Genomic DNA, 20,654 nt, shown 5'->3' on the forward strand with positions numbered 1-20,654 from the left:
CGAGTGGGGACTACTCTTCGTTGCAGTGCGCAGTCTGCTCATTGCAGTGGCTTCTCTTGTTTTGGAGCACGGGCTGTAGGTACGTGGGCTTCAGTAGGTGTGGCGTGTAGGCTCAGTAGTTGTGGCTCAGTGGACTCTACAGAGCAGGCTCAGTAGCTGTGGCACAAGGGCTTAGTTGCTCTGCGGCATGTGGGGTCTTTCCAGACTAGCGCTCGAACCGATGTGCCCTGAGTTGGCAGACGGATTCTTAACCGCTGCACCACCAGAGAAGTCCCGATAAACGCGTCTTACAAAGTAAAAAGTGTTACAGAAACTGCAGCTAATATTCCCCTTCCCGTGGGTTCAATCTGAAGCCAGCTTCTGTGGCGCTTATACTCCGCCAGCCCGCTAGGGCGGCGCTGCTTAGGAGGCCTCTGTCCCTTCGCGGAAGGCGCCGCTCTTGGCCTTGGCGGCGAGGCTGACGCTCGGAGGCGATACTTCCTGCCTGGTTTGCTGCTACTGTTTAGCAGCTGTTTGGGTTGTGGGTGTTGCTGGTTCTGTGGCGGGTGGCAGACCATGGAGCGCCCCGGACCCAGCGGCGGTGGGTTCAGTGAGGCGAGCGCCGGCGGGGTGGGTCGGGCAGGGCCGACGGCGCTGGGGGCTCCGCACTAACAAGGCCTTTTCTCTTTTCTCTCGTCCCAGTGACAGGCTCAGACGCATCAGGACCGGACCCGCAGCTGGCGGTCACCATGGGCTTCACGGGGTTCGGTGAGTGACTGCCCTAGGCATGGTCCCGTTTCATTTTGCAGAGATTTTAAGAGCCGCAGGTTGGGAGGGGGGCCCGAGGTGTCACCTGTGTTCCACCCCTTCCGCAGTGCCAAGTTCTCATTACTTTAGCTCTAATGTGTTTATCTTGCAATTTTTAGACACAGTCTTCCCCATCCGGTTTCTAACTCCTGCCTGTCTCTTGGGACCAGCTCAGGTGACACTTATGAGAAGGCTAGTGAGAAAGAAAGATTGCTTTGTGACCCACGCGGTGGAGGGTGTTGGCTGATGGAGGGAGTTGTCTCATTGCGTCCTGAGCCTGAGCGCTAACCACTGATTGTGGTCTGTAATAAGATGGCCCTTTTGGCAACAAATGGGCCATTAGGTGATGTTATAATAGTAAATCTTTTATTTTATTAAGTTGTAGTTGATTTATAATGTCATGTTAGTTTTAGGTGTACAGCACAGTGATTCAGTTATATATATTCACTTATATATGTATATTCTTTTTCCTTTTAGGTTATTATAAAATATTGAGTATAGTTCCCTGTGCTATACAGTAGTTCCTTGTAGGTTAGTCTTTTTTGATTCCAGTTTTTCTATTCCAGAATCTTCATTTCAGTCTCTCTTTTGTTCATTCATACATTCATTTATTCTGGTAACGTCTTGAGCCACAAAACATATTTACTATCTTCTAGGTGGTCATGGCTACAAAAGTACCGTATACTTCTGTAGTATTTTGGTACTTATTTTTGTTTCAGTTCTTTTAAATCGCTTTCTCCCCAATTCAAAGGGAGCACATGTAAATAGCAGGAAAATATAAAGAACCCAATAAATAAGAAGGAAGAAAGTAAAATCATTCATAATTTCATGTTCTAGAAATGAAGACTTAAAAGTTAGTTTGTTTTCCAGTTTTTCCTGTTGTAAGATCGTATATATGTACAGTTTTATATTCTTAATTATATAGAATTTGTTTAATTCTTAATAGTTTGAGGATTTTCCCATATTATAAAATGCTTTTCCAAAACATGATTTTTAATGGTTGAATAGTAGATAGAAATGCTATAATTTGTAATATTTTTAACTTTATCCCACATAGTTTCTAACTTTTATCAGTAATACTAAAATAAACATTTTTATAAATAACTCTTTTATCTCCTTTTGTAAAAGGAGTTTTATGCATATTTCCATAGGGTAGATTTCTAAAAGAGGGACTACTTTGATAAAAAATACAGATATTAAAAAGTAACAAAAAATTGGGCATATAGCTTTTAAAGCTTCTTGATATATATTGTCATAATGCTGTTCAGAAAGGTGGTTTCAGTTTATAACAAAGTCAGTAGTGTGTAAGAAAGCCATTTTTATCATATTCTGGCAAACAAACATAGAATAGGTAATATTATTAAAAAAAAAAAAGTCAGTAAAAGCAAATACAACATTGTTTCCAAGCAGATTCAGGTTGTCGGAATGTCAGTTCCTTGTGGTTTCCTTATTTCCTTATTGGCTGTCTGGTGGGAGTTGCTTAGCTCTTTTAGATACCTGCATCACTTATCTTCTTGCCCCCTTCATCTTCAAGGGAACTGCAGCTCTTGTCAAGTTTCAGATCTCTCTGACTTCTGCTATATCTATTCTGCATCTTTGCATGTAAGGGCTCCTATGATTAGATTGGGCTGGCCAGTATAATCTCCCATTTTTTAAGTCCATAACCTTAATTAATCTGCAGAGTCCCTTTTACCCTGTAATGTAATGTATTCTCAGGTTTCAGGGATTAGGATATGAATATTCTCTATTCTGCCTAGCACACCAGTGTTTCAGTTTCAAGGAGTAGGGTCTAGATGAATTACAGGAGGATGGGAAAGTTGGCTGGTTAATGTTATTTAGCGATGAGATTGTAATTAAAAATTCCCTGGAAAGTAAACTCTTTCTTCATTGATATTTTATGGTTATTTTGTAGCCCTACTATAAATTAGGTAGACTTAAGTGGTTATTGTTCAGTCAGTAAGTATTTATTTAGTACGTAAAGTTTGGCCAACTTAGTTCAGGAAAATCATAGTCTGCTACTTATTTCTGTTTTAGGGAAAAAAGCTCGCACATTTGATTTGGAAGCAATGTTTGAACAAACTCGAAGAACAGCAGTGGAAAGAAGTCGGAAAACACTGGGTAAGAAGTTCAGTTACTTGCTCTTTTATAGGATTAAATACTGTATCCAGCTTACACCAGTGTCCTACCAGTTATAAAATTATAAGACTGAAAAAAATTTCAAAATTGTTAAAAGACCATATGTGCTGGTTCCTTTGGAAGCAGACGCCTTTTTGTCTTTGTTTTTTTAAACACGATCAAAGTTGCATCTAAACAGGATAAGAAGGTCTGAGAGCTAAAATCTTTTAGTAGTGTGAGGTATGAACAAACAAGGATTCAAAATTAATTTATAAGAATCAGAGTAGTGGTTTCTTTATTACCTCTTCTCCCCCCCTCTATCTGATTCTCATTTCATTTTTTTCTTTCCTGCTTACAGCGGAACCAGTATTTGGAAGGCTGGGCGAGAGGTGGCTCTCAGAGCTGTGTACACCACTGACCGTTGACCCAGACAGTATAGAAAATTGAGACAAACAGTGAATGTGGCTGCTGCTGTTGAATCTCTGCATTAATAAGTTGTATCAGACATTTAATGAAGGCCTTAACTTCCAGACTGTGTGGTTTGATACCAGGTGGTTAGCAATTCTAGATACCACCTCAGGGTCTTAGAAGGAGACTGACTCCTCTACTGCTTTCTTTAGATCTGATTCAGATCATTCTTACACTAGAGAAAGGATAGATGTAACCTGATAGAGCAGAAAGGGCTAGAAGCCAGAGACAGGACTCCTGGAAAAATTTAAGTGAATGTTATTCCAGCACTTGTCATTGTTGGTTTTAAAATGATAAATTATGTAGCAGTAATATCTCATATTTGGGAAGCGCACTTGATATGAAATGTTTTTGGTTTTTGGAAGAATAACAGTTTTTGTTGTGTATGTGTGGTGAAAAGACAGCTATCTACATATAGTATGTATTTTTTTAAAAAACACTTTCATTTCTACATTCAGTGTAACATAGTAATGAACTCCCGTATACCTATCACACAGATTTAACTACTGTAACAGTTCATGGCCAGTGTTAGTTCCATTTACTTCTCCTCTTAGATTACTTTGACACAAATCCTAGGTACATTATCTCACCCATAAATATTTTAGTATGTCTTTAAGAGATAAGGATTTGGAAAGATCTTAACCAAAATACTCTTACTACACCTAAAAATATTAAATAATTTAATATTATCAAACAATATGTAAACACATGCTATCTGCAGCATACACGAATGTGTTATACACTTAATTTTTAAATGTTTTAGTGAACACTTACACTGTTACAGTATAACTTTCTTGTATTTAACTCTTTCAGTGTGTGATACAAAATGCTTTGAATAGGGATTGTCTTATTCTCCTACCTAAGTTTTATAGTCCCCAGGACCATGCCTTCCAAGATAGGTTCTCAATATATATTTGTGAAGATTGAATTGAATTTAAAACTGCAATACTGCCTTTAAAAAAATAAATCCTGCATCTTTGGAGAATGTTTTTTAAATGGCATGATGAATAGTAAAGAGTTTGGGTTTTGGAGTTGGAGGATGCAGGTTTAAGGGTTAACCCCACATTCCACTAGATGAATGACATTGGATGGATTTTCAAATTTCAGATCCTTAATTTCCCCATCAGTTTGGTGGCAATAATAATAAGATCTCTCTTAGAAGATTCTTGAAGGAATTAAGATGTTGGGCAGAGTACTTTTTAAACAGCAGTGTTATAAATATCACTTTTAGTTCCTGTCATTTTTCTTAGTGAAGTATGTATGCATTTAGCACCTAAGAGGAATTCCAGTAAAGAGTTATTACATTTTTAAAATTTTGAAAAATTACCTCAAGACCATGTATTCCTATTGATATTTGTGGATGAATTAAATGCGTTCAACTTTCTTGATTTAGTGTTACAGTCTTGGATATGGGCTGCTGTTTCTACCCCTGATCTAAACACAAGAATCCAAAGTTTGACTTACTTTTCTTAAAAGAAACGTTAACAAATTCTGATATGGGCATATTTTATTTAATGATTGGTATTGGAATCTTTTCCTGGGCTTTGACATCAGACTTGAGGAAAATAAGAACTTTGGTCCCTTTTAATGGCAAGTTTAATTGTCTGTGTATACGGACGTGAAATTTTGGTTGTTAAATGCTCTAACAGAAAGGATGAGTTACTGTAAAACTTCAATAAAATATGTGTTATGTAAAATGTCAGGGAATAATGTTTCAAATTTTTTTGTTAACCTTTTACTTTTTAAAAATTAATTAAGTATATGTTTTGGCTGCATTGGGTCTTGGTTGCTGCACACAGGCTTTCTCTGGTTGCATTGTGGGAGCTTCTCATTGCTGTGACTTCTCTTGTTGTGGAGCAGGGACCCTAGGTGCACAGGCTTCAGTAGTTGTGGCACGTGGGCTCAGTAGTTGGGGCGCGTGGGCTCTAGAGCGCAGCCTCAGTAGTTGTGGCACCCGGGCTTAGTTGCTCCACAGCATACGGGATCTTCCTGGACCAGGGATCGAACCTGTGTCCCCTGCATTGGCAGGCAGATTCTTAACCACTGTGCCACCAGGCAAGTCCTTGGATAGTTTGCTGTTTAACCTAAATGAGAGTTGCATACGTCTGGGGTGCTTTTGCAGAAATGGCTATCCAAAATTGGTAACTATCTGAGAGTAGAGAGTTAACAATAAAATGAGGTACTTGGAAGAATAAAATGAGGTGATGGGGGGTAGGTTAATTCACTTTTGTTAAGGGAACATATGGAGCATTTTTACAGTGTTTACAGTGTTCTTGGTCCTACGTTCAGTAAAAATATGTGAAAATGATCCCCTTGGTCAGGGAGCTACAGTTTATTGAATTATGTTTCATTTTGGTTTGTCCTCAGTCAACAATGAGGAAAAAAAATATTTTTTTTCCTCAAAAATGTCTTTTCTTTTTTCTTCTTCTTGCTTTTATGAAGCAGCAGGTGACAGCAGAAGCCTCTCTGAATAGAAAATCCTTACTATTGTTAAAAAAAAAAGTTAAATTTTAAATTAAAAAGTTAGATCTTCACCAGGATGGGGCAAATAGTTTGGAGGATTCATCCCCTGGGAAGGAACTCTAGTTAAGTGGGTGGGTCATAGTTTCCAGATAGTCTGGTGACAAGTAAGCAATAAAGGGCTGTACTTTATGGCCCATTGGAGAGAGAGGCAGGCTCACTGTTTTATAAGGTAGGTGGTAGTCGTTGGATAATTTTACAGTCTCTAGAAAGTCTGGTCACATCAAGGAAAGTTACAGTTGTAGAGCCTCAATTCACTGCTTTGAGGCTTAATAGCTCTGTTACTTCTCTGCCTTGGATTTGTCAACTATAAAGGGAGGATAGTAGTATCTACTTAAACTGTATTGTATAATTGAAATTTGCTAGGACAGTAGAACTTAAATGTTATTACCCCCCCCCCCCAAAAAGGTAAATATGTGGGGTGGTGGTTGTGTTCATTGACTCCATGGGGAGAATTCTATCACAATGTATTTTTGTACCAAATCATCACATTGTGCACTTTACATATCTCACAGTTTTATTTGCCAGTTATACTCCAATAAAGGTGAAGAAAAAAAGTTTCTACTTCAGGGATTGTTATGAAGATTAAAGGAGTTAATTTTTTTAACATCTTTATTGGAGTATAATTGCTTTACAATGGTGTGTTAGTTTCTGCTTTATAACAAAGTGAATCAGCTATACATATACATATATCCCCATATCTCCTCCCTCTTGCGTCTCCCTCCCACCCTCCCTAGACCACCCCTCTAGGTGGTCACAGAGCACCGAGCTGATCTCCCTGTGCTATGCAGCTGCTTCCCACTAGCTAGCTATTTTACGTTTGGTAGTATATATAAGTCCATGCCACTCTTTCACTTCATCCCAACTTACCCTTTCCCCTCATATCCTCAAGTCCATTCTCTACATCTGCGGTAAAGGAGTTAATTTACAGGAAATACTTAAAAGAATGCCTACTACATAGCATAGTAAGCTCCATGTATTAGTTGCTATTATTTTTGTTAAAAAGGTTGATATTAAGATGCTAATGGTTACTTTCAAAGAAGTCATAGAAGACCTAATAAAAAAATTGCTTAAATAAGAAAGGTTTAGTATTGCACTATGACAAGAACTCTGGAGTGGGGCTGTTCTGTCTCCTGCGTCCTGATATGAAGGACATGAAGTTTTTTCCCCTTTTTTCTGCTTTGCCAGCTTTAGACTGTTGGCTTGTCCTAAGCAGACTGTCCTCATGTCTCAAAATTTTGTCAGCTAAATTTTGTTACATGCAGGTGACCACCTCCACAGGCTGAAAGGAGACTTTCGTGTAACACTTTTTAGGAGCAAGAAAACCTTTCTCAAATGTACCTTCAGCTGACTTCCCCTCAAATGTTATTAGCCGGTATTAGTGTGGCACATCATTTGCAACAACAGCCATTGCAAGAGCACTATGGTTGACTTGGAATCAAACTTCAGCCCCCCTGTGCAGGGAGGGGCCCAGCAGCTCCTGAAACACAGTGTTGCTTCTTACCTAGGGAGAACTGTGGTTTTGGCAAGGAGAAAGAGAGAAGTGGCTGTTGTGTAGGTGGCTAGTAACGTGTGCCTTAGTATCGTTTCCTGATTAGGGTCAGAACTGCCCCTAAGACCTGAGCCTACAGTTCAAGTGTGGCCTTCCCCGCTTCACTCTCCAATCCCCCCTCACCCTGGAGGGAATGGAGGGAATGTCTGGAGAAGCAGGATGAAGGTCGGAGCCCAGCAGGCTCACTCTTAAATTTGGGCATTATCCTTCTCTTATTGTTTTCAGCCTCCTCCAGCATCAGAGGGCCGAATTGTTAACTCCTAACCCAGCCCAGTGGAGAGCACAAAAAAATTAACCTGAGCTATGCCTTATCTCTTCCTGGAGAGTTTTATCTTCCATGTTTGAAACAAAAGACTAGTTGTTGACGCTAGTTGCTGCATATCTCCTTGTTACTCATCCTCTACATCCTAGCAACAAAAGACCTAAAGAGTACAACATTCCAATTAATAAGTGCCCTTTGATACTACTTAACTTTGGGTGTATTATTCTTCATTATTAACTTAAGAAGTAAATGTTAAAGATTATCTCAGGTTATTGAGGATGGTGGCAATTGAGAACAAGCCTTATTCATATAATTAATTTCCTTCCTATGTGCTTTCCGCCCCAGTTGTTGAGTGAGATTATCAGAGGAGAAAGATTAGATTTCCTTGGAATAATTTTTTTTGTCTTTCCAAGGTAAACAACTCTGGAAACTAAATGTAATTCAACTTTCCTCATAATTTTGGTAGGAAGTCTCTGACCAAAAATCCAGTTTGGGAAATTCAGAAAGGAATTTTTGGTTTAAAATGTTAAAAGTGAAAGGTGAGATTACCTAAAATCTTACCTTTGAATGCTTTCTTCTGGTCACTTGCCACATCTTTTTACATAGTACAGTCATGGTTCATATACTGTTCACGTGTTAATTTTGCTTAGCATATCTGTTTATATTTTCTCAGATTTGTACATTTTCCATTACTATTTTTTTTTTTTTTTTTTTTGGCTCTGCTGCATGGCTTGTAGGATCTTAGTTCCCTGACCAGGAATTGAACTCAGGCCACTGCAGTGAAAGCACTGAGTCTTAACCACTGGACTGCCAGGGATTTCTCTTCTATCACTATTTTTATTGGCTGTATTTCATATTATGTTGATACACAGTAAACTTCAGTTATTTTCTCAGTGTTGGGCATTTAGATTGATAATTTTTTTTGCTGTTACTGGTAACATGTCTATGTTACATCTTTGTAACTAAGTTAATTTATAGCATTTTAAATAATAACAAATTTTGAAGCCTAACTGTTGAAAAAATTTTACAATCTTTTCAGAAGCAAGAGAAAAAGAGGAAGAAATGAACAGAGAGAAAGAATTAAGAAGGCAAAGCGAAGATCTTGAACCAACATCTTCAGGCTCAAATGTGGCCAGAGATTGCTCTAAATCATCTTCCAGGTGCTTGTCTTTCTCAAAAGAATGCTATTAAACTACCTTTTTCTAGGCGTTCGTAACACAATTTAGGCAAAGTTCCTAATACTAAAAGCTTGCATAATTTCTCCCATTTCAGGCAATTGTGTATGTCTAGAACCAGGAAAAAGTCATTTGTCACATTGTAAATCAATTGACTTTTTCTGAAGTGTTCCAGATGAAGTATTAAAATCTATGCCTTTTGGGCTTCCCTGGTGGCGCAGTGGTTAAGAGTCCGCCTGCCAATGAAGGGGACGTGGGTTCGTGCCCAGGTCTGGGAGGATCCCACATGCCGCGGAGCGGCTGGGCCCGTGAGCCATGGCCGCTGGGCCTGCCCGTCCGGAGCCTGTGCCCTGCAATGGGAGAGGCCACAACAGTGAGAGGCCCGCGTACCATAAAAAAAAAAAAAAAAAAAAAAATCTATGCCTTTTGACTGCAGAGCATAACTACGTAAAGTTGGAAAGATGTTGACAAGTTTATTATTTTTTTCATGTCTATTTTGTCATTTACATCTTTTGTCCCTTTCCCCAGACTTTGCATTCATAACCTTTTTTGGTAGGATCCTTTATGGAAATAGATAATAAGAAAGAATATAAATAGAGGCACATTATAAAGTTTATCGAGTTATAGGAGAAAGCAGCCATTGAAATTACTTTAAATTGAAATTTAATACTATGTAACTTAATTACTAAGAACTTTAAACAATATAAATAGGTGTATAGATATCAAATCTAGGTGGATAATATGAGAATTCTAATGTTGTTTAGATATATTTTAAATCATCAAATTGGTTACATAAACTATTCATGGCAAATTTCACCAGTGGATTTCACTATTTCCTCTTTTTACAGTAGAAAAACATAAAATATCTAAATACACAAAATATCACTTATACTATGTAATTGCATTTTTTGTTCACCCAGAAGGTGCATTCTTTGGTATCTCAGTCTAGGCTGTTGAGCAGAATATCTCTCCATAATAGTGTTGGTTGGTCTTTTCTATAACTTCTCTTTGCGGAGGGAAGGGATATCTATATGGGACTACAAGTCTGGTTCTCCGTTTTCATAACAGTGCAACCTTAACATCTATTTAGTCTCTGAAGCATATGAGTATCTTTGCATATATTAGTAAAGAGCAGGGGTCAGCAAACTTTTTCTGTCAAGGACAGATAGTAAATATTTTAGGAATTGGGGTCCATGTGGTCTCTTTCTCAACTACTCAATTCTGCCATAGACGACACGTAAATGAATGGGCTTATCTGTGTTCAGTAAATCTTTAAAAAACAAACACTGGGCCAAATTTTACCAACCCCTGCTGGAGAGTGTCCTTTCTTTATATTAGTCAAAAAATGCAGTTTAGCATTGTCTATGGTTTTATATCAGTTGTCAGTCTTACAATGTCTTTGGGTTTCAATATGATAGGGAAAAAAACCCTTTTTCCTAAGAGGAACATTTAGTATTTACCTTTAGTTTCTTATTTTTGGGATGATTTAAGATGTCAAAAAACTACTGTTGTGTTTTTGGAAATTTATCTTATTGCTAAGGTTTTGACAAACAAATGATTCCATTAATTGAAAATTGTAAAAATTTCAGTAGTTTTGTTGATTCTGTTTTTTCTGCAATACTAACTTTAAAGTCCAGAGATGAAGAACGTGCAGTATTGGTATTGAGAATAAATTTTATTGATATAACAAAACCCAGCATTACTTTTGTCATTAGTGATTAAAATTACAGAACTACTGTTGAGATTATAATTACAGATCTTCTTGACTTATGATGGGGTTATGTCCAGATAAACCCATCATAAATTGCAAATATTGTTAAGTCGAAAATGCATTTAATACACCACCTACTGAATATCAAAGCTTAGCCTAGTCTGCCTTAAACATGCTCGGAACACTTATATTAGCCTACATCTGGGCAAAGCCATAGAACACAAAGCCTATTTTATAATAAAGTATTGGCTATCTCAAGTAATTTATTAAATACAATACTAAAGTAAAAAACAGAATGGTTGTATGGGTACAGAATAGTTGTAGATGTACTGATTGTTTACCCTGATGATTGTGTGGCTGACTGGGAACTGTGACTTGCTGCCACTGCCCAGCATCATGAGAGAGTTTGGTACTGTTTATTGCCAGTCCTGGAAAAGATCAAAATTCAAAATTCAGTGTATGGTTTCTACTGAATGAGTATTGCTTTCACACCATTGTAGAGTTGAAAAATCGTTAAGTCTAAATTGTAAGTGGGGACCATCTATATCAAATATAAAGAGAGGAATGATATATCAAGAAAAATAAAATAATGCAACTTTATTACAGTATTTTGTTGATCAAAAGAATGGAAGTTTACTTATCCCTGTTTCAGAAGGCATTGAATGAATAATCCATGGCGGATGAATAGCCTGTCAGAAGCTTAACTGAGACTATATTAATATCAGATATATTTTATCTAGATTTTCTTTCTCTATTATAGGAGTCTTTAAGCTATTTCTGCTTAAACATTGAGTCTTGTTACTAGTGAAATAATTTCACTGTAGCTAAATTAAATTTGAAGTCCGTTTAAAAAAATAGCCATTTTAATAACATCTTTAGGGACTTCCCTGGTGGCGCAGTGGTTAGGAATCCGCCTGCCAGTGCAGGGGACACGGGTTCGAGCCCTGGTCCGGGAAGATCCCATATGCCGTGGAGCAACTAAGCCCGTGCTCCACAACTACTGAGCCTGGGCTCTAGAGCCCGCGAGCCACAACTACGGAAGCCCGTGTGCCTAGAGCCCGTGCTCCATAACAAGAGAAGCCACCGCAATGAGGAGCCGGCGCACCGCAACGAGTAGCCCCCGCTCGCCGCAACTAATAAACTACTATAAAATAAATAAATAAAATTAAAAAAAAAGAAAGAAAATATCTTGGACTACAACTTGTAGTAAATAAAGATGTTCTTATTTTAAAATTTATTTATTTCGGGCTGCGTTGGGTCTTTGTTGCTGCGTGCCGGCTTTCTCTAGTTGCGGCGAGCGGGGGCTACTCATTGCGGTGCGCCGGCTTCTCATTGTGGTGGCTTCTCTTGTTATGGAGCACGGGCTCTAGGCACGCGGGCTTCCGTAGTTGTGGCTCGCGGGCTCTAGAGCCAGGCTCAGTAGTTGTGGAGCACGGGCTTAGTTGCTCCACGGCATATGGGATCTTCCCGGACCAGGGCTCGAACCCGTGTCCCCTGCATTGGCAGGCGGATTCCTAACCACTGCGCCACCAGGGAAGTCCCTAAAGATATTTTCTACTATATTAGTATGCATCCAATAAGTTATTTCTTGAATTTAGCACCAGGACGAAAAAATTCCTCTCTTCCCTAAGTGCTTTTTCTTATTAGACACTTGGAACACCATTGCTCTTTTTGCCATGGCTCCTAGAAAGCTTTTCACTCAATTTATTGTTCTGTGATTGTCTTATTCCACAACTCCAGTTTAGGGAACAGTGATTTTGTGCTGGGAACGAGCCTCATGTTCTGGGAAATGTTGGCACCATCTGGCTATAACTGAGTGCTTAGTTAGTTATCTTAAATATATTGCAACTTTTGCTTCCACTATTCAAAACATTAGTAAATTAGTGCCTCTAACATTTTTCATATTAAGGAAACACATGGAAACATCTAGAAATCAAGTAACTTTTACAAGGCCATTGAAGTCAATGACTGAATTGGTAATGGATTCAAGCAAAACAATGGTGACTGACCTTTTGCCTATGCATTGTTTTTAAGAAAATATTTTAAGTTCACCTATGGACGAGGCAGAGTTCTATATTCTAAGAAGTAAAGACAGTTAAGACAGGTTCCTAGGACTTCCCTGGTGGCACAGTGGTTAAGAATCCGCCTGCAAATGCAGGGGACACGGGTTCGATCCCTGGTCCGGGAAGATCCCACGTGCCATGGAGCAACTAAGCTTGTGCGCCACAACTACTGAGCCTGTGCTCTAGAGCCCATGAGCCACAGCTTCTGAAGCATGTGTGCCCTAGAGTCCGTGCACTGCAACTGCTTAGCCCGCGTGCTGCAACTACTGAAGCCCGTGCACCTAGAGCCCATGCTCCGCAACAAGAGAAGCCTGCGTACCACAACAAAGAGTAGCCCCTGCTCGCCACAACTAGAGAAAGCCCGCATGCAGCAATGAAGACGCAACACAGCCAAAAATAAATAAGTAATGTTTTTAAAAAAGAAAAAAGACAGGTCCCTATTCATAAGGACGTAACAGGCTAGGAATTCTTTATAGCTATGATTAGATAACTTCTTTCACTCTCATTTAGGTGTTTAATTTTACAATAGCTAGTGAAACTGGGTAGTTATCTGTTAGAAAGAAAAAAAGAGGATAAAGATAGTGATTTTGTTCTAAGGAGCTCATTTTTTCTTTTTAAAGACCTTCAGTTCTAACTAGAGATCAGCAAATAAATACTGTCAGATTTTAGTTTTCCCAGAGATATAAAGGAAGTGGTAACTTCTTTTGCTGATCACCACAAGTACTATGCATTGGCACTGTATGAAGCACTCTTTATTGGTCCTGAGAAGGGACATGGTGTCCTTTTCCCTTGGGCAAAGAAACCATAATTAAAGGTAATTCTCTTTTGAAGTTTTGTAAAACACATTTTTAATAAAATATAGGAAAATTCACATTTGTTAAGGACTTTTAAAGTCTCTTTTGCCAGTGGCTTTCAAAATGCTTAAGGTAGCTTAAAAATAATTCCCTCTCATATATTAGGAAAGAAGTAACAGTAAATTATACAGGCAGAGAAAAATGTTAAATTTTCCTCAGTGAAGCATCTTAAAGTTTAATTTTTGCATATTCTAATTGCCTTGAAGCTATGCATTTTTTCTTGTGATTTTGATATATCTCCTTTTGAATAAATCTGATTACTTCTCCATTTATTTGAATTTTGACCTCATATTTTATATGTATGTTAATAAACTTTTTAGATTTGATATTTTTTCTTATTCTCATTTTCCCATCTGTTTGATAATATTGTTTTAATGTATTTAAGATATCTCTTAGGCAATCAGTTTTCCTCACATAAGAGATTGTTATGCTATTTTCTTTTTTCTAGATTTAATAAAAATTACCTTAAGAGTTTAAATGAGAAATTATTATGAAGTATTTAAGACTTTCAAAACGGTGATAAAGTACAATACCTACTAGACAAGAAGTAAACTTTTGCTGTTAGGAGTGAACACTTCTGAGAACTATCTTCAATCGCATCCCCTTCCCTTCTTGTCGGAAGTAACCAACCTTCTAAATTTGAATTTTTTCCATGTATCTCTTTGTAAGTTTATTGTGTATCTCTGTTTCCCTAAGACTTAAATAATATTGTTTTGCATATTTAAAAATCTTTCTCCCCAGTGTCTAGTGTGCCACTTAGCATGTTATGCTGTAAACTATCATGTACTGTTTCTGTAGTGTGTTCTTTTATATGATTGTGGACACTGTAAGGTTAGGGATATTTTTCCCCTTAATTAGACAAAATTTTTTTTTTTTTTGCGGTAGGCGGGCCTCTCACTGTTGTGGCCTCTCCCGTTGTGGAGCACAGGCTCCAGACGCGCAGGCTCAGCGGCCATGGCTCACGGGCCCAGCTGCTCCGCAGCATGTGGGATCTTCCCGGACCGGGACACGAACCCATGTCCCCTGCATCGGCAGGCGGACTCTCAACCACTGCGCCACCAGGGAAGCTCGACAAAACATTTTTGTTATGAAGTTTGTCATACATATAAAACTTTAGATATCCTTCATTTAAAGTAAAGAGAACAATGAAACAAACACCCAGCATGTGAGACAGTTGTAGAGCTTTATCAGTGCTTTGAAATCCTACTCCTTTGCTCCACAAGGGAAACCTTCCCTGTATTTATCTTTACATCCTCTTTTTAATAATTTTATTATATATGAGTGTATTCCTAAATACATGTTGTTTTGTATGATTTCTTATTTTATATAGATGTCATTAATGCTGTAATGAATGTATTTTTTCAATTTGCTTTTTTTATTCAACAAGAGGTTTTTCACATTCATGTTGACAAGTGAATCTATAGTTCATTTCATTTTCAGTGCATTTTAGTTTTCCACTTAGAAATATACTACAGTTTATCCATTGTCTAGTCAGTTTAGGTTGCTGTTTTTCTATACTATTATAAAATATGCTTTTAGAGATCTCCTTATAGCTATCCTCTGTTTTACTGTACAAAAGTTTCTTTAGAGTATATACCTAGTAGTAGACTTGCTAGGTCTTTGAGTAAGTACACGTTTATCTTTATTTATTTATTTATTTTTTCTGTTTTTTTTTTGTTTGTTTGTTTGTTTTGGTACGCGGGCCTCTCACTGTTGTGGCCTCTCCCTTTGTGGAGCACAGGCTCCGGACGTGCAGGCTCAGTGGCCATGGCTCACGGGCCCAGCCGCTCCGCGGCATGTGGGATCCTCCCGGACTAGGGCACGAACCCATGTCCCCTGCATTGGCAGGCGGACTCTCAACCACTGCGCCACCAGGGAAGCCCAGTACACGTTTATCTTTAGATTTGGGTCAGTTGTTTTCTAAAGAGTTTGTACCCACTTACTTTCCCACCAGCAGAGTGTAAGAGTTTCCGTTGCTCCACATCCTCATCAACACTTGTTACTGTTAGACATTTTTATTTTTGCCAATCTGATTGTTGTGAGGTGGTATCCTTATAGTGTTCATTTGCATTTTGATGATTACCAGTGTGATTGTACATCATCATTTCAAAAGTTTATTTGTCATATATTTTTTCTTCTGAAGATATAGTAAGAACTATGTCTTCTGCAAGATTTTCTCTCAGGTTCCTTGTGTTCTCCCCTTAATTGATGGTTTACTATTACTATTTTTTTGTTTTTCAGTGGTATTTTTTTAAAACATAAGTTTCAAATGTTAATATATTCTCATTTTAACCTTTTCTTTTGTGATGTGTGCCTTTTGTTTAAGAAATGAGTCCTTACTCTGAGGTCATAAAGATAACTTTCTATATTTTTATCTAAAGTTTTTAAGTTCTGTTTTCCATATTTAGGTCTTAAATCAACATAGGATTAATTTTTTTGTGGATAATGTAAAGATGTTATTCATTTTTATTTTTTGCTCCATATGAATAATCAGTTTCCCCAGCCCCTTTATTTTTAATTTAAAAAATTTAGTAGAGTGTTTTTTAGAGCAGTTTTAGGTTCACAACAAAATTGAGCCGAAGGTACAGAGAGTTTTCCATATATCACCTGGCCCAGTACATGCATAGCCTCCTCCATTATCAACAGCCCCCACCAGAGTGGTATATTTGTTACAGTTGGTGAACCTACACTGACACATCTTCATCACTCAGAATCCAGAGTTTACATGAGCGTTCACTCTTTGATGTTGTACCTTCTGTCAATTTGTACAAATTTGTAATGACATTTATCCACCACTATGGTATCAATCAGAGTAGTTTCACTGCCTTCACCATGCTCTGTGTTCCATCTCTTCATCCCTCCCTCCCCACAAACCCTTAGCAACCACTGATCTTTTAAATTTTTATCGAAGTAGGGTATACACATTACAAAGTCAAACATTATAAAGTCTCATTTCTCCCTGCTCATGATTCTGGCTTCCCAGAGGAAATGATTAAATTTCTTTTAGCATTTTTTTCCTTCAATTTACCTCTGTATTTCTAAATGTTTTCTTTTACTATGGTGTCTTGATTTTTTGAATTGGGGTAAAAATTCTTTTAACATAAGAATTTCCATTTTAAACGATTTAAATTATACAATTTAGAGGCATTAGTAATGTTTATAATGTTGTACAGCCATCATCACTATTTCCAAAAATTTTATCACTCCAAACAGAAACTTTAGCCATTAAGCAGTAATTCCCCATCTTTCACTGATGAACACTTGGGTTTCCATCTTTTGGGTATTGTGAGTGCAGTGAACACTGGCATACAGGTATCTGTTTGAGTCTTTGATTTTAATTCTTTTGGGTATATGCCTACGAGTGAAATTTCTGGGTCATATGGTAATTTTATGTTTAACTTTTTGAAAAACTGCCAAACTGTTTTCCACCATGGCTGCGCCATTTTACATTCCCACCAGCAATGTGTGAGGGTTCCAATTTCTCCACGTTCTTGCCATCACTTGTTACTTTCCATGTTTTGTTTTGTTTTTATTATAGTCATCTCGGTAGGTGGGAAGTGGTATCTCCTTGTAGTTTTTTTTTTTTTTTTAAATATATTTATTTATTTTTGGCTGTGTCAGGTCTTGGTTGCTGCTTGCAGGACCTTTCGTTGCAGCATGCGGGCTTCTCTCTAGTTGTGGCATGTGGGCTCCAGAGCACATGGGCTCTGTAGTTGGGACATGTGGGCTCTCTAGGTGTGGTGCGTGGGCTTAGTTGTCCTGCTGCATGTGGGATCCTAGTTCCCCGACCAGGGATTGAACCCACGCCCCTTGCATTGGAAGACAGATTCTTAACCGCTGGACCACCAAGGAAGTCCCTCCTTGTAGTTTTTATTTTCATTTCCCTAATGTCTAATGATGTTGAGCATTTTTTGATATGCTTATTGATCATTTGTATATCTTCTTTTGAGAAATGCATATTCAAGTCCTTTGCCCATTTTAAAATTGTGTTGTTTGTATTTCTGTTGTTAAGTTGTAGGAATTCTTTATACATTCTGGTTATTAACTCATCAGATATGTGATTTGCAAATATTTTATTCATTCTTTAGATTGTTTTTTTACTTTCTTAATATCCTTTGATGCATGAAAGCTTTTAATTTTGGTGAAGTCCAACTTACCTATTTTTTCTTTTTGTTGATCATGTTTTTCATGTCATATCTAAGAAACCATTGCCAAATTATAGGTCATGAAGATTTCTCCTGTTTTCTTCTAAAAAAACAAAGCTTTGGCTCTTACATTTTGCTTATTGATCCATTTTTTTTTTTTTTGCGGTACGCGGGCCTCACACTGCTGCGGTCTCTCCCATTGCAGAGCACAGGCTCCGGACGCGCAGGCTCAGTGGCCATGGCTTACGGGCCCAGCTACTCTGCGGCACATGGGATCCTCCCAGACCGGGGCACGAACCCGTGTCCCCCACATCGGCAGGCAGACTCTCAACCACTGCGCCACCAGGGAAGCCCTTATTGATCCATTTTGAGTTCATTATGTATATGATGTGAGGTAGGGATCCAACTTTTTTTGTTTTTGTTTTATTTTTGACCCATCTGGGTGATGCTTTTTTTTTTAAAATAAATTTATGTATTTTATTTATTTTTGGCTGCATTGGGTCTTGCTGCGCACGGGCTTTCTCTAGCTGCGGCAAGCGGGGGCTACTCATTGCGGTGCATGGGCTTCTCATTGCGGTGGCTTCTCTTGTTGTGGAGCACGGGCTCTAGGCGGGTGGGCTGCAGTAGTTGTGGCACGTGGGCTTCAGTAGTTGTGGCTTGCAGGCTCTAGAGCACAGGCTCAGTAGTTGTGGTGCACAGGCTTAGTTGCTCTGCGGCATGTGGGATCTTCCCGGACCAGGGCTCAAACCTGTGTCCCCTGCATTGGCAGGCAGATTCTTAACCACTATGCCACCAGGGAAGTCCCATCTTGGTGATTCTAATGTGTAACGTAAGGTGTGATTCCAGAGTAGTTTTCTATTTTATTTTATGAATGTTCAGCATTCATTATATGGTGATAATTTTCTTCACTGTTTTTTTAAAATGCACACTTATTATATATAAGTTACTTATTATGATAATTTGAATTCAGTTCTGGGATTGGTCTTTTGCTCTCTTGGCTGTATTTCATTTGGTCCTATATATTTTAAGTATGTTTCATGTTAGATTTTCTCCTTTGTAGCATGTTGAGAGTCTGTTTCACAGTGCATACAGATAATTTAAAAAACGTCTACAATGTTGTTAAAATTTGGCTTAGAGAAAGACAGTAATCTAAAACTACCCTTTTTATTTGCTTAAAGAAATATTATATGGGTGTAAGTTATCATTCAGAAATCAAGAAGAAATACGTCATTTATCCTATGAAAAATAGCTGTAGGATAGTAGAGAAATACTGATATACTCCAGATTTGTAAGGTAGGAATCATTTAGACATTCGCACTTCCTTTTAAGAAAGTAGTACCAGAAACAATGAATTTTGCCTATGGATTTAATGAAATTGTACAACCATACATCTTATTTAATGCCTAGCTAAAATCTCACTTAAAAAGTCAGGTGGAAAAAAAAGTCAGCCGAGGAAAACGTTAGGATTGACTCAACTGTTTTCTCATCGAGTACATATTGTTTCTCAGGCTCTGGTTCATATTTGGGTACCACATTGAATCAAGGCGTATTTTAAACGTGGAATGTACTGTTTTCAGTCAAGGACATTTTTGGACATAATTTCATGGACTTTGTTTTTCAGGATTTTGAAAATATGTTAAAAATGGTTCATTTTTTTGGCTTGTGCACATTAGCAGCAAAAAGCCAGAAGCAGAATTAGAAGCTGATACATTCTATCAGGTTTCATGTGGGTATTAGGCCTGCATAATCAGCCATGAAATCTATATGGATCTGTTTAGTTCTCAGTTCAATGATTATTTTTGAACTAGTTAACTGGGTTAAAGCATGGGTGCTAAGGGTTAACATTTCAATTTAGAGCTCTCTGTGGCCTTAGTTTTGCATTAAGGAAGTCTGTGACTTGTAACCAGTACAGTCAGAAATTTGTGATCTGATCACAAGAGAGAAAATTTGGGAGCATGAATAGTTTAATACAGATTTATTCAGTCATTCAAGTATTTATTGAACATCTTCTGGGGGTTAGGCACTGCTTTAGAAATTGGGGATACAGCATTTAGCAAGTCAGATGAGATCTCAGCTCATATTGCTGTGGGGACATTTGAGGGGATGGATAACAGATTACAAACAACTAAATAATTAAACAATATAATTTAGCAATGTACATAATAAAGATCATCAAAGTAAGGTAATTAAGGTAATGGTGACTGATGGGGATGTGTTTGAAAGTTTAGAAAGGGGTGTGTGTCTGAAGGCCTCTTTGAGGAGGTGACATTTGAGGAGAACTGAATGATGAGAAAGAGGCCATGTGACAAGTGTTTTAGCAGAGGGAACTGCAAGTGCAAAGACCCTCAGGCTGAACCAAGCTTCAAGTGTTCAGTTATGAAGAAGGCTTGTGGGGCTGGAGCACCTTGAGCTTAACTGTTGAAAAAAAGAGAAATTCTCTTTATGGAGGTTTGCTAGCTCCTGTCTTTGTATAAGGATAACATGTATGTGAGTATGTATTCCTTTTAATATTGAACCTACATGAAAATAAAAAGAAAAATCCCATTTTTTTCTTCAGTAGATATTGACTGCCCATGTCAGGCATCATGTAGGTGCTAGAGCCACAGCAATGAACACAACAAATTTCTGCTTTCATTGAGCTTATATTCTAGAGATACTTCATTATTTGAAAATATTTGATAGATTAATTGATATAATTAGAAATGCAGTTCTCAACCTTTTGGGATGGGGTGGGAGGTAGAGGGATGGTGGATGGTGGTGGCTTCCGAATGTATAAAGGTGTTTGATATAGACTTTAATGAGAGTGTGTAATAGTCCTCAGGTGTGTTGGGTAGAAAAACAGTTGAGAATCAATATGATACTCCCTAGGGTAAGGTATCTTTACAATCCAGCAAAGCTATCAATACGTTTAACATTTTAGCAACTCAGCAAACTCGGATTAGCACTGAGAAATAATTTGTATTTCAGAAAATATATTGAAACATTTTGACAGTAATATTAACT

At 38.0% G+C, this 20,654-nt stretch overlaps 1 protein-coding gene across 3 annotated transcripts in view; it reads left to right on the top strand.

Moving 5' to 3' along the window:
- Positions 1-472: 472 nt before the first annotated feature.
- WDR70 (WD repeat domain 70) overlaps positions 473-20,654 on the top strand; it is a 312,051-nt gene continuing 291,869 nt past the window's right edge. Inside the window, exons 1-4 of one of the 3 annotated variants that reach the window (XM_082650638.1) lie at positions 473-580; positions 682-747; positions 2,821-2,904; positions 8,743-8,863. In XM_082650638.1, the coding sequence (XP_082506764.1) occupies positions 556-580; positions 682-747; positions 2,821-2,904; positions 8,743-8,863 (296 nt within the window). In that variant the 5' untranslated portion in view covers positions 473-555. Of the gene's footprint in view, positions 581-681; positions 748-2,820; positions 2,905-3,259; positions 5,061-8,742; positions 8,864-17,944; positions 18,046-20,654 lie in introns of those variants that run through there. The other 2 variants (XM_082650640.1, XM_082650639.1) reach the window with 2 other exon arrangements.

The sequence above is a fragment of the Grampus griseus genome (genome assembly GCF_964374135.1).
Source record: "Grampus griseus genome assembly, chromosome: 3".
Taxonomy (NCBI): Eukaryota; Metazoa; Chordata; class Mammalia; order Artiodactyla; family Delphinidae; genus Grampus; species Grampus griseus.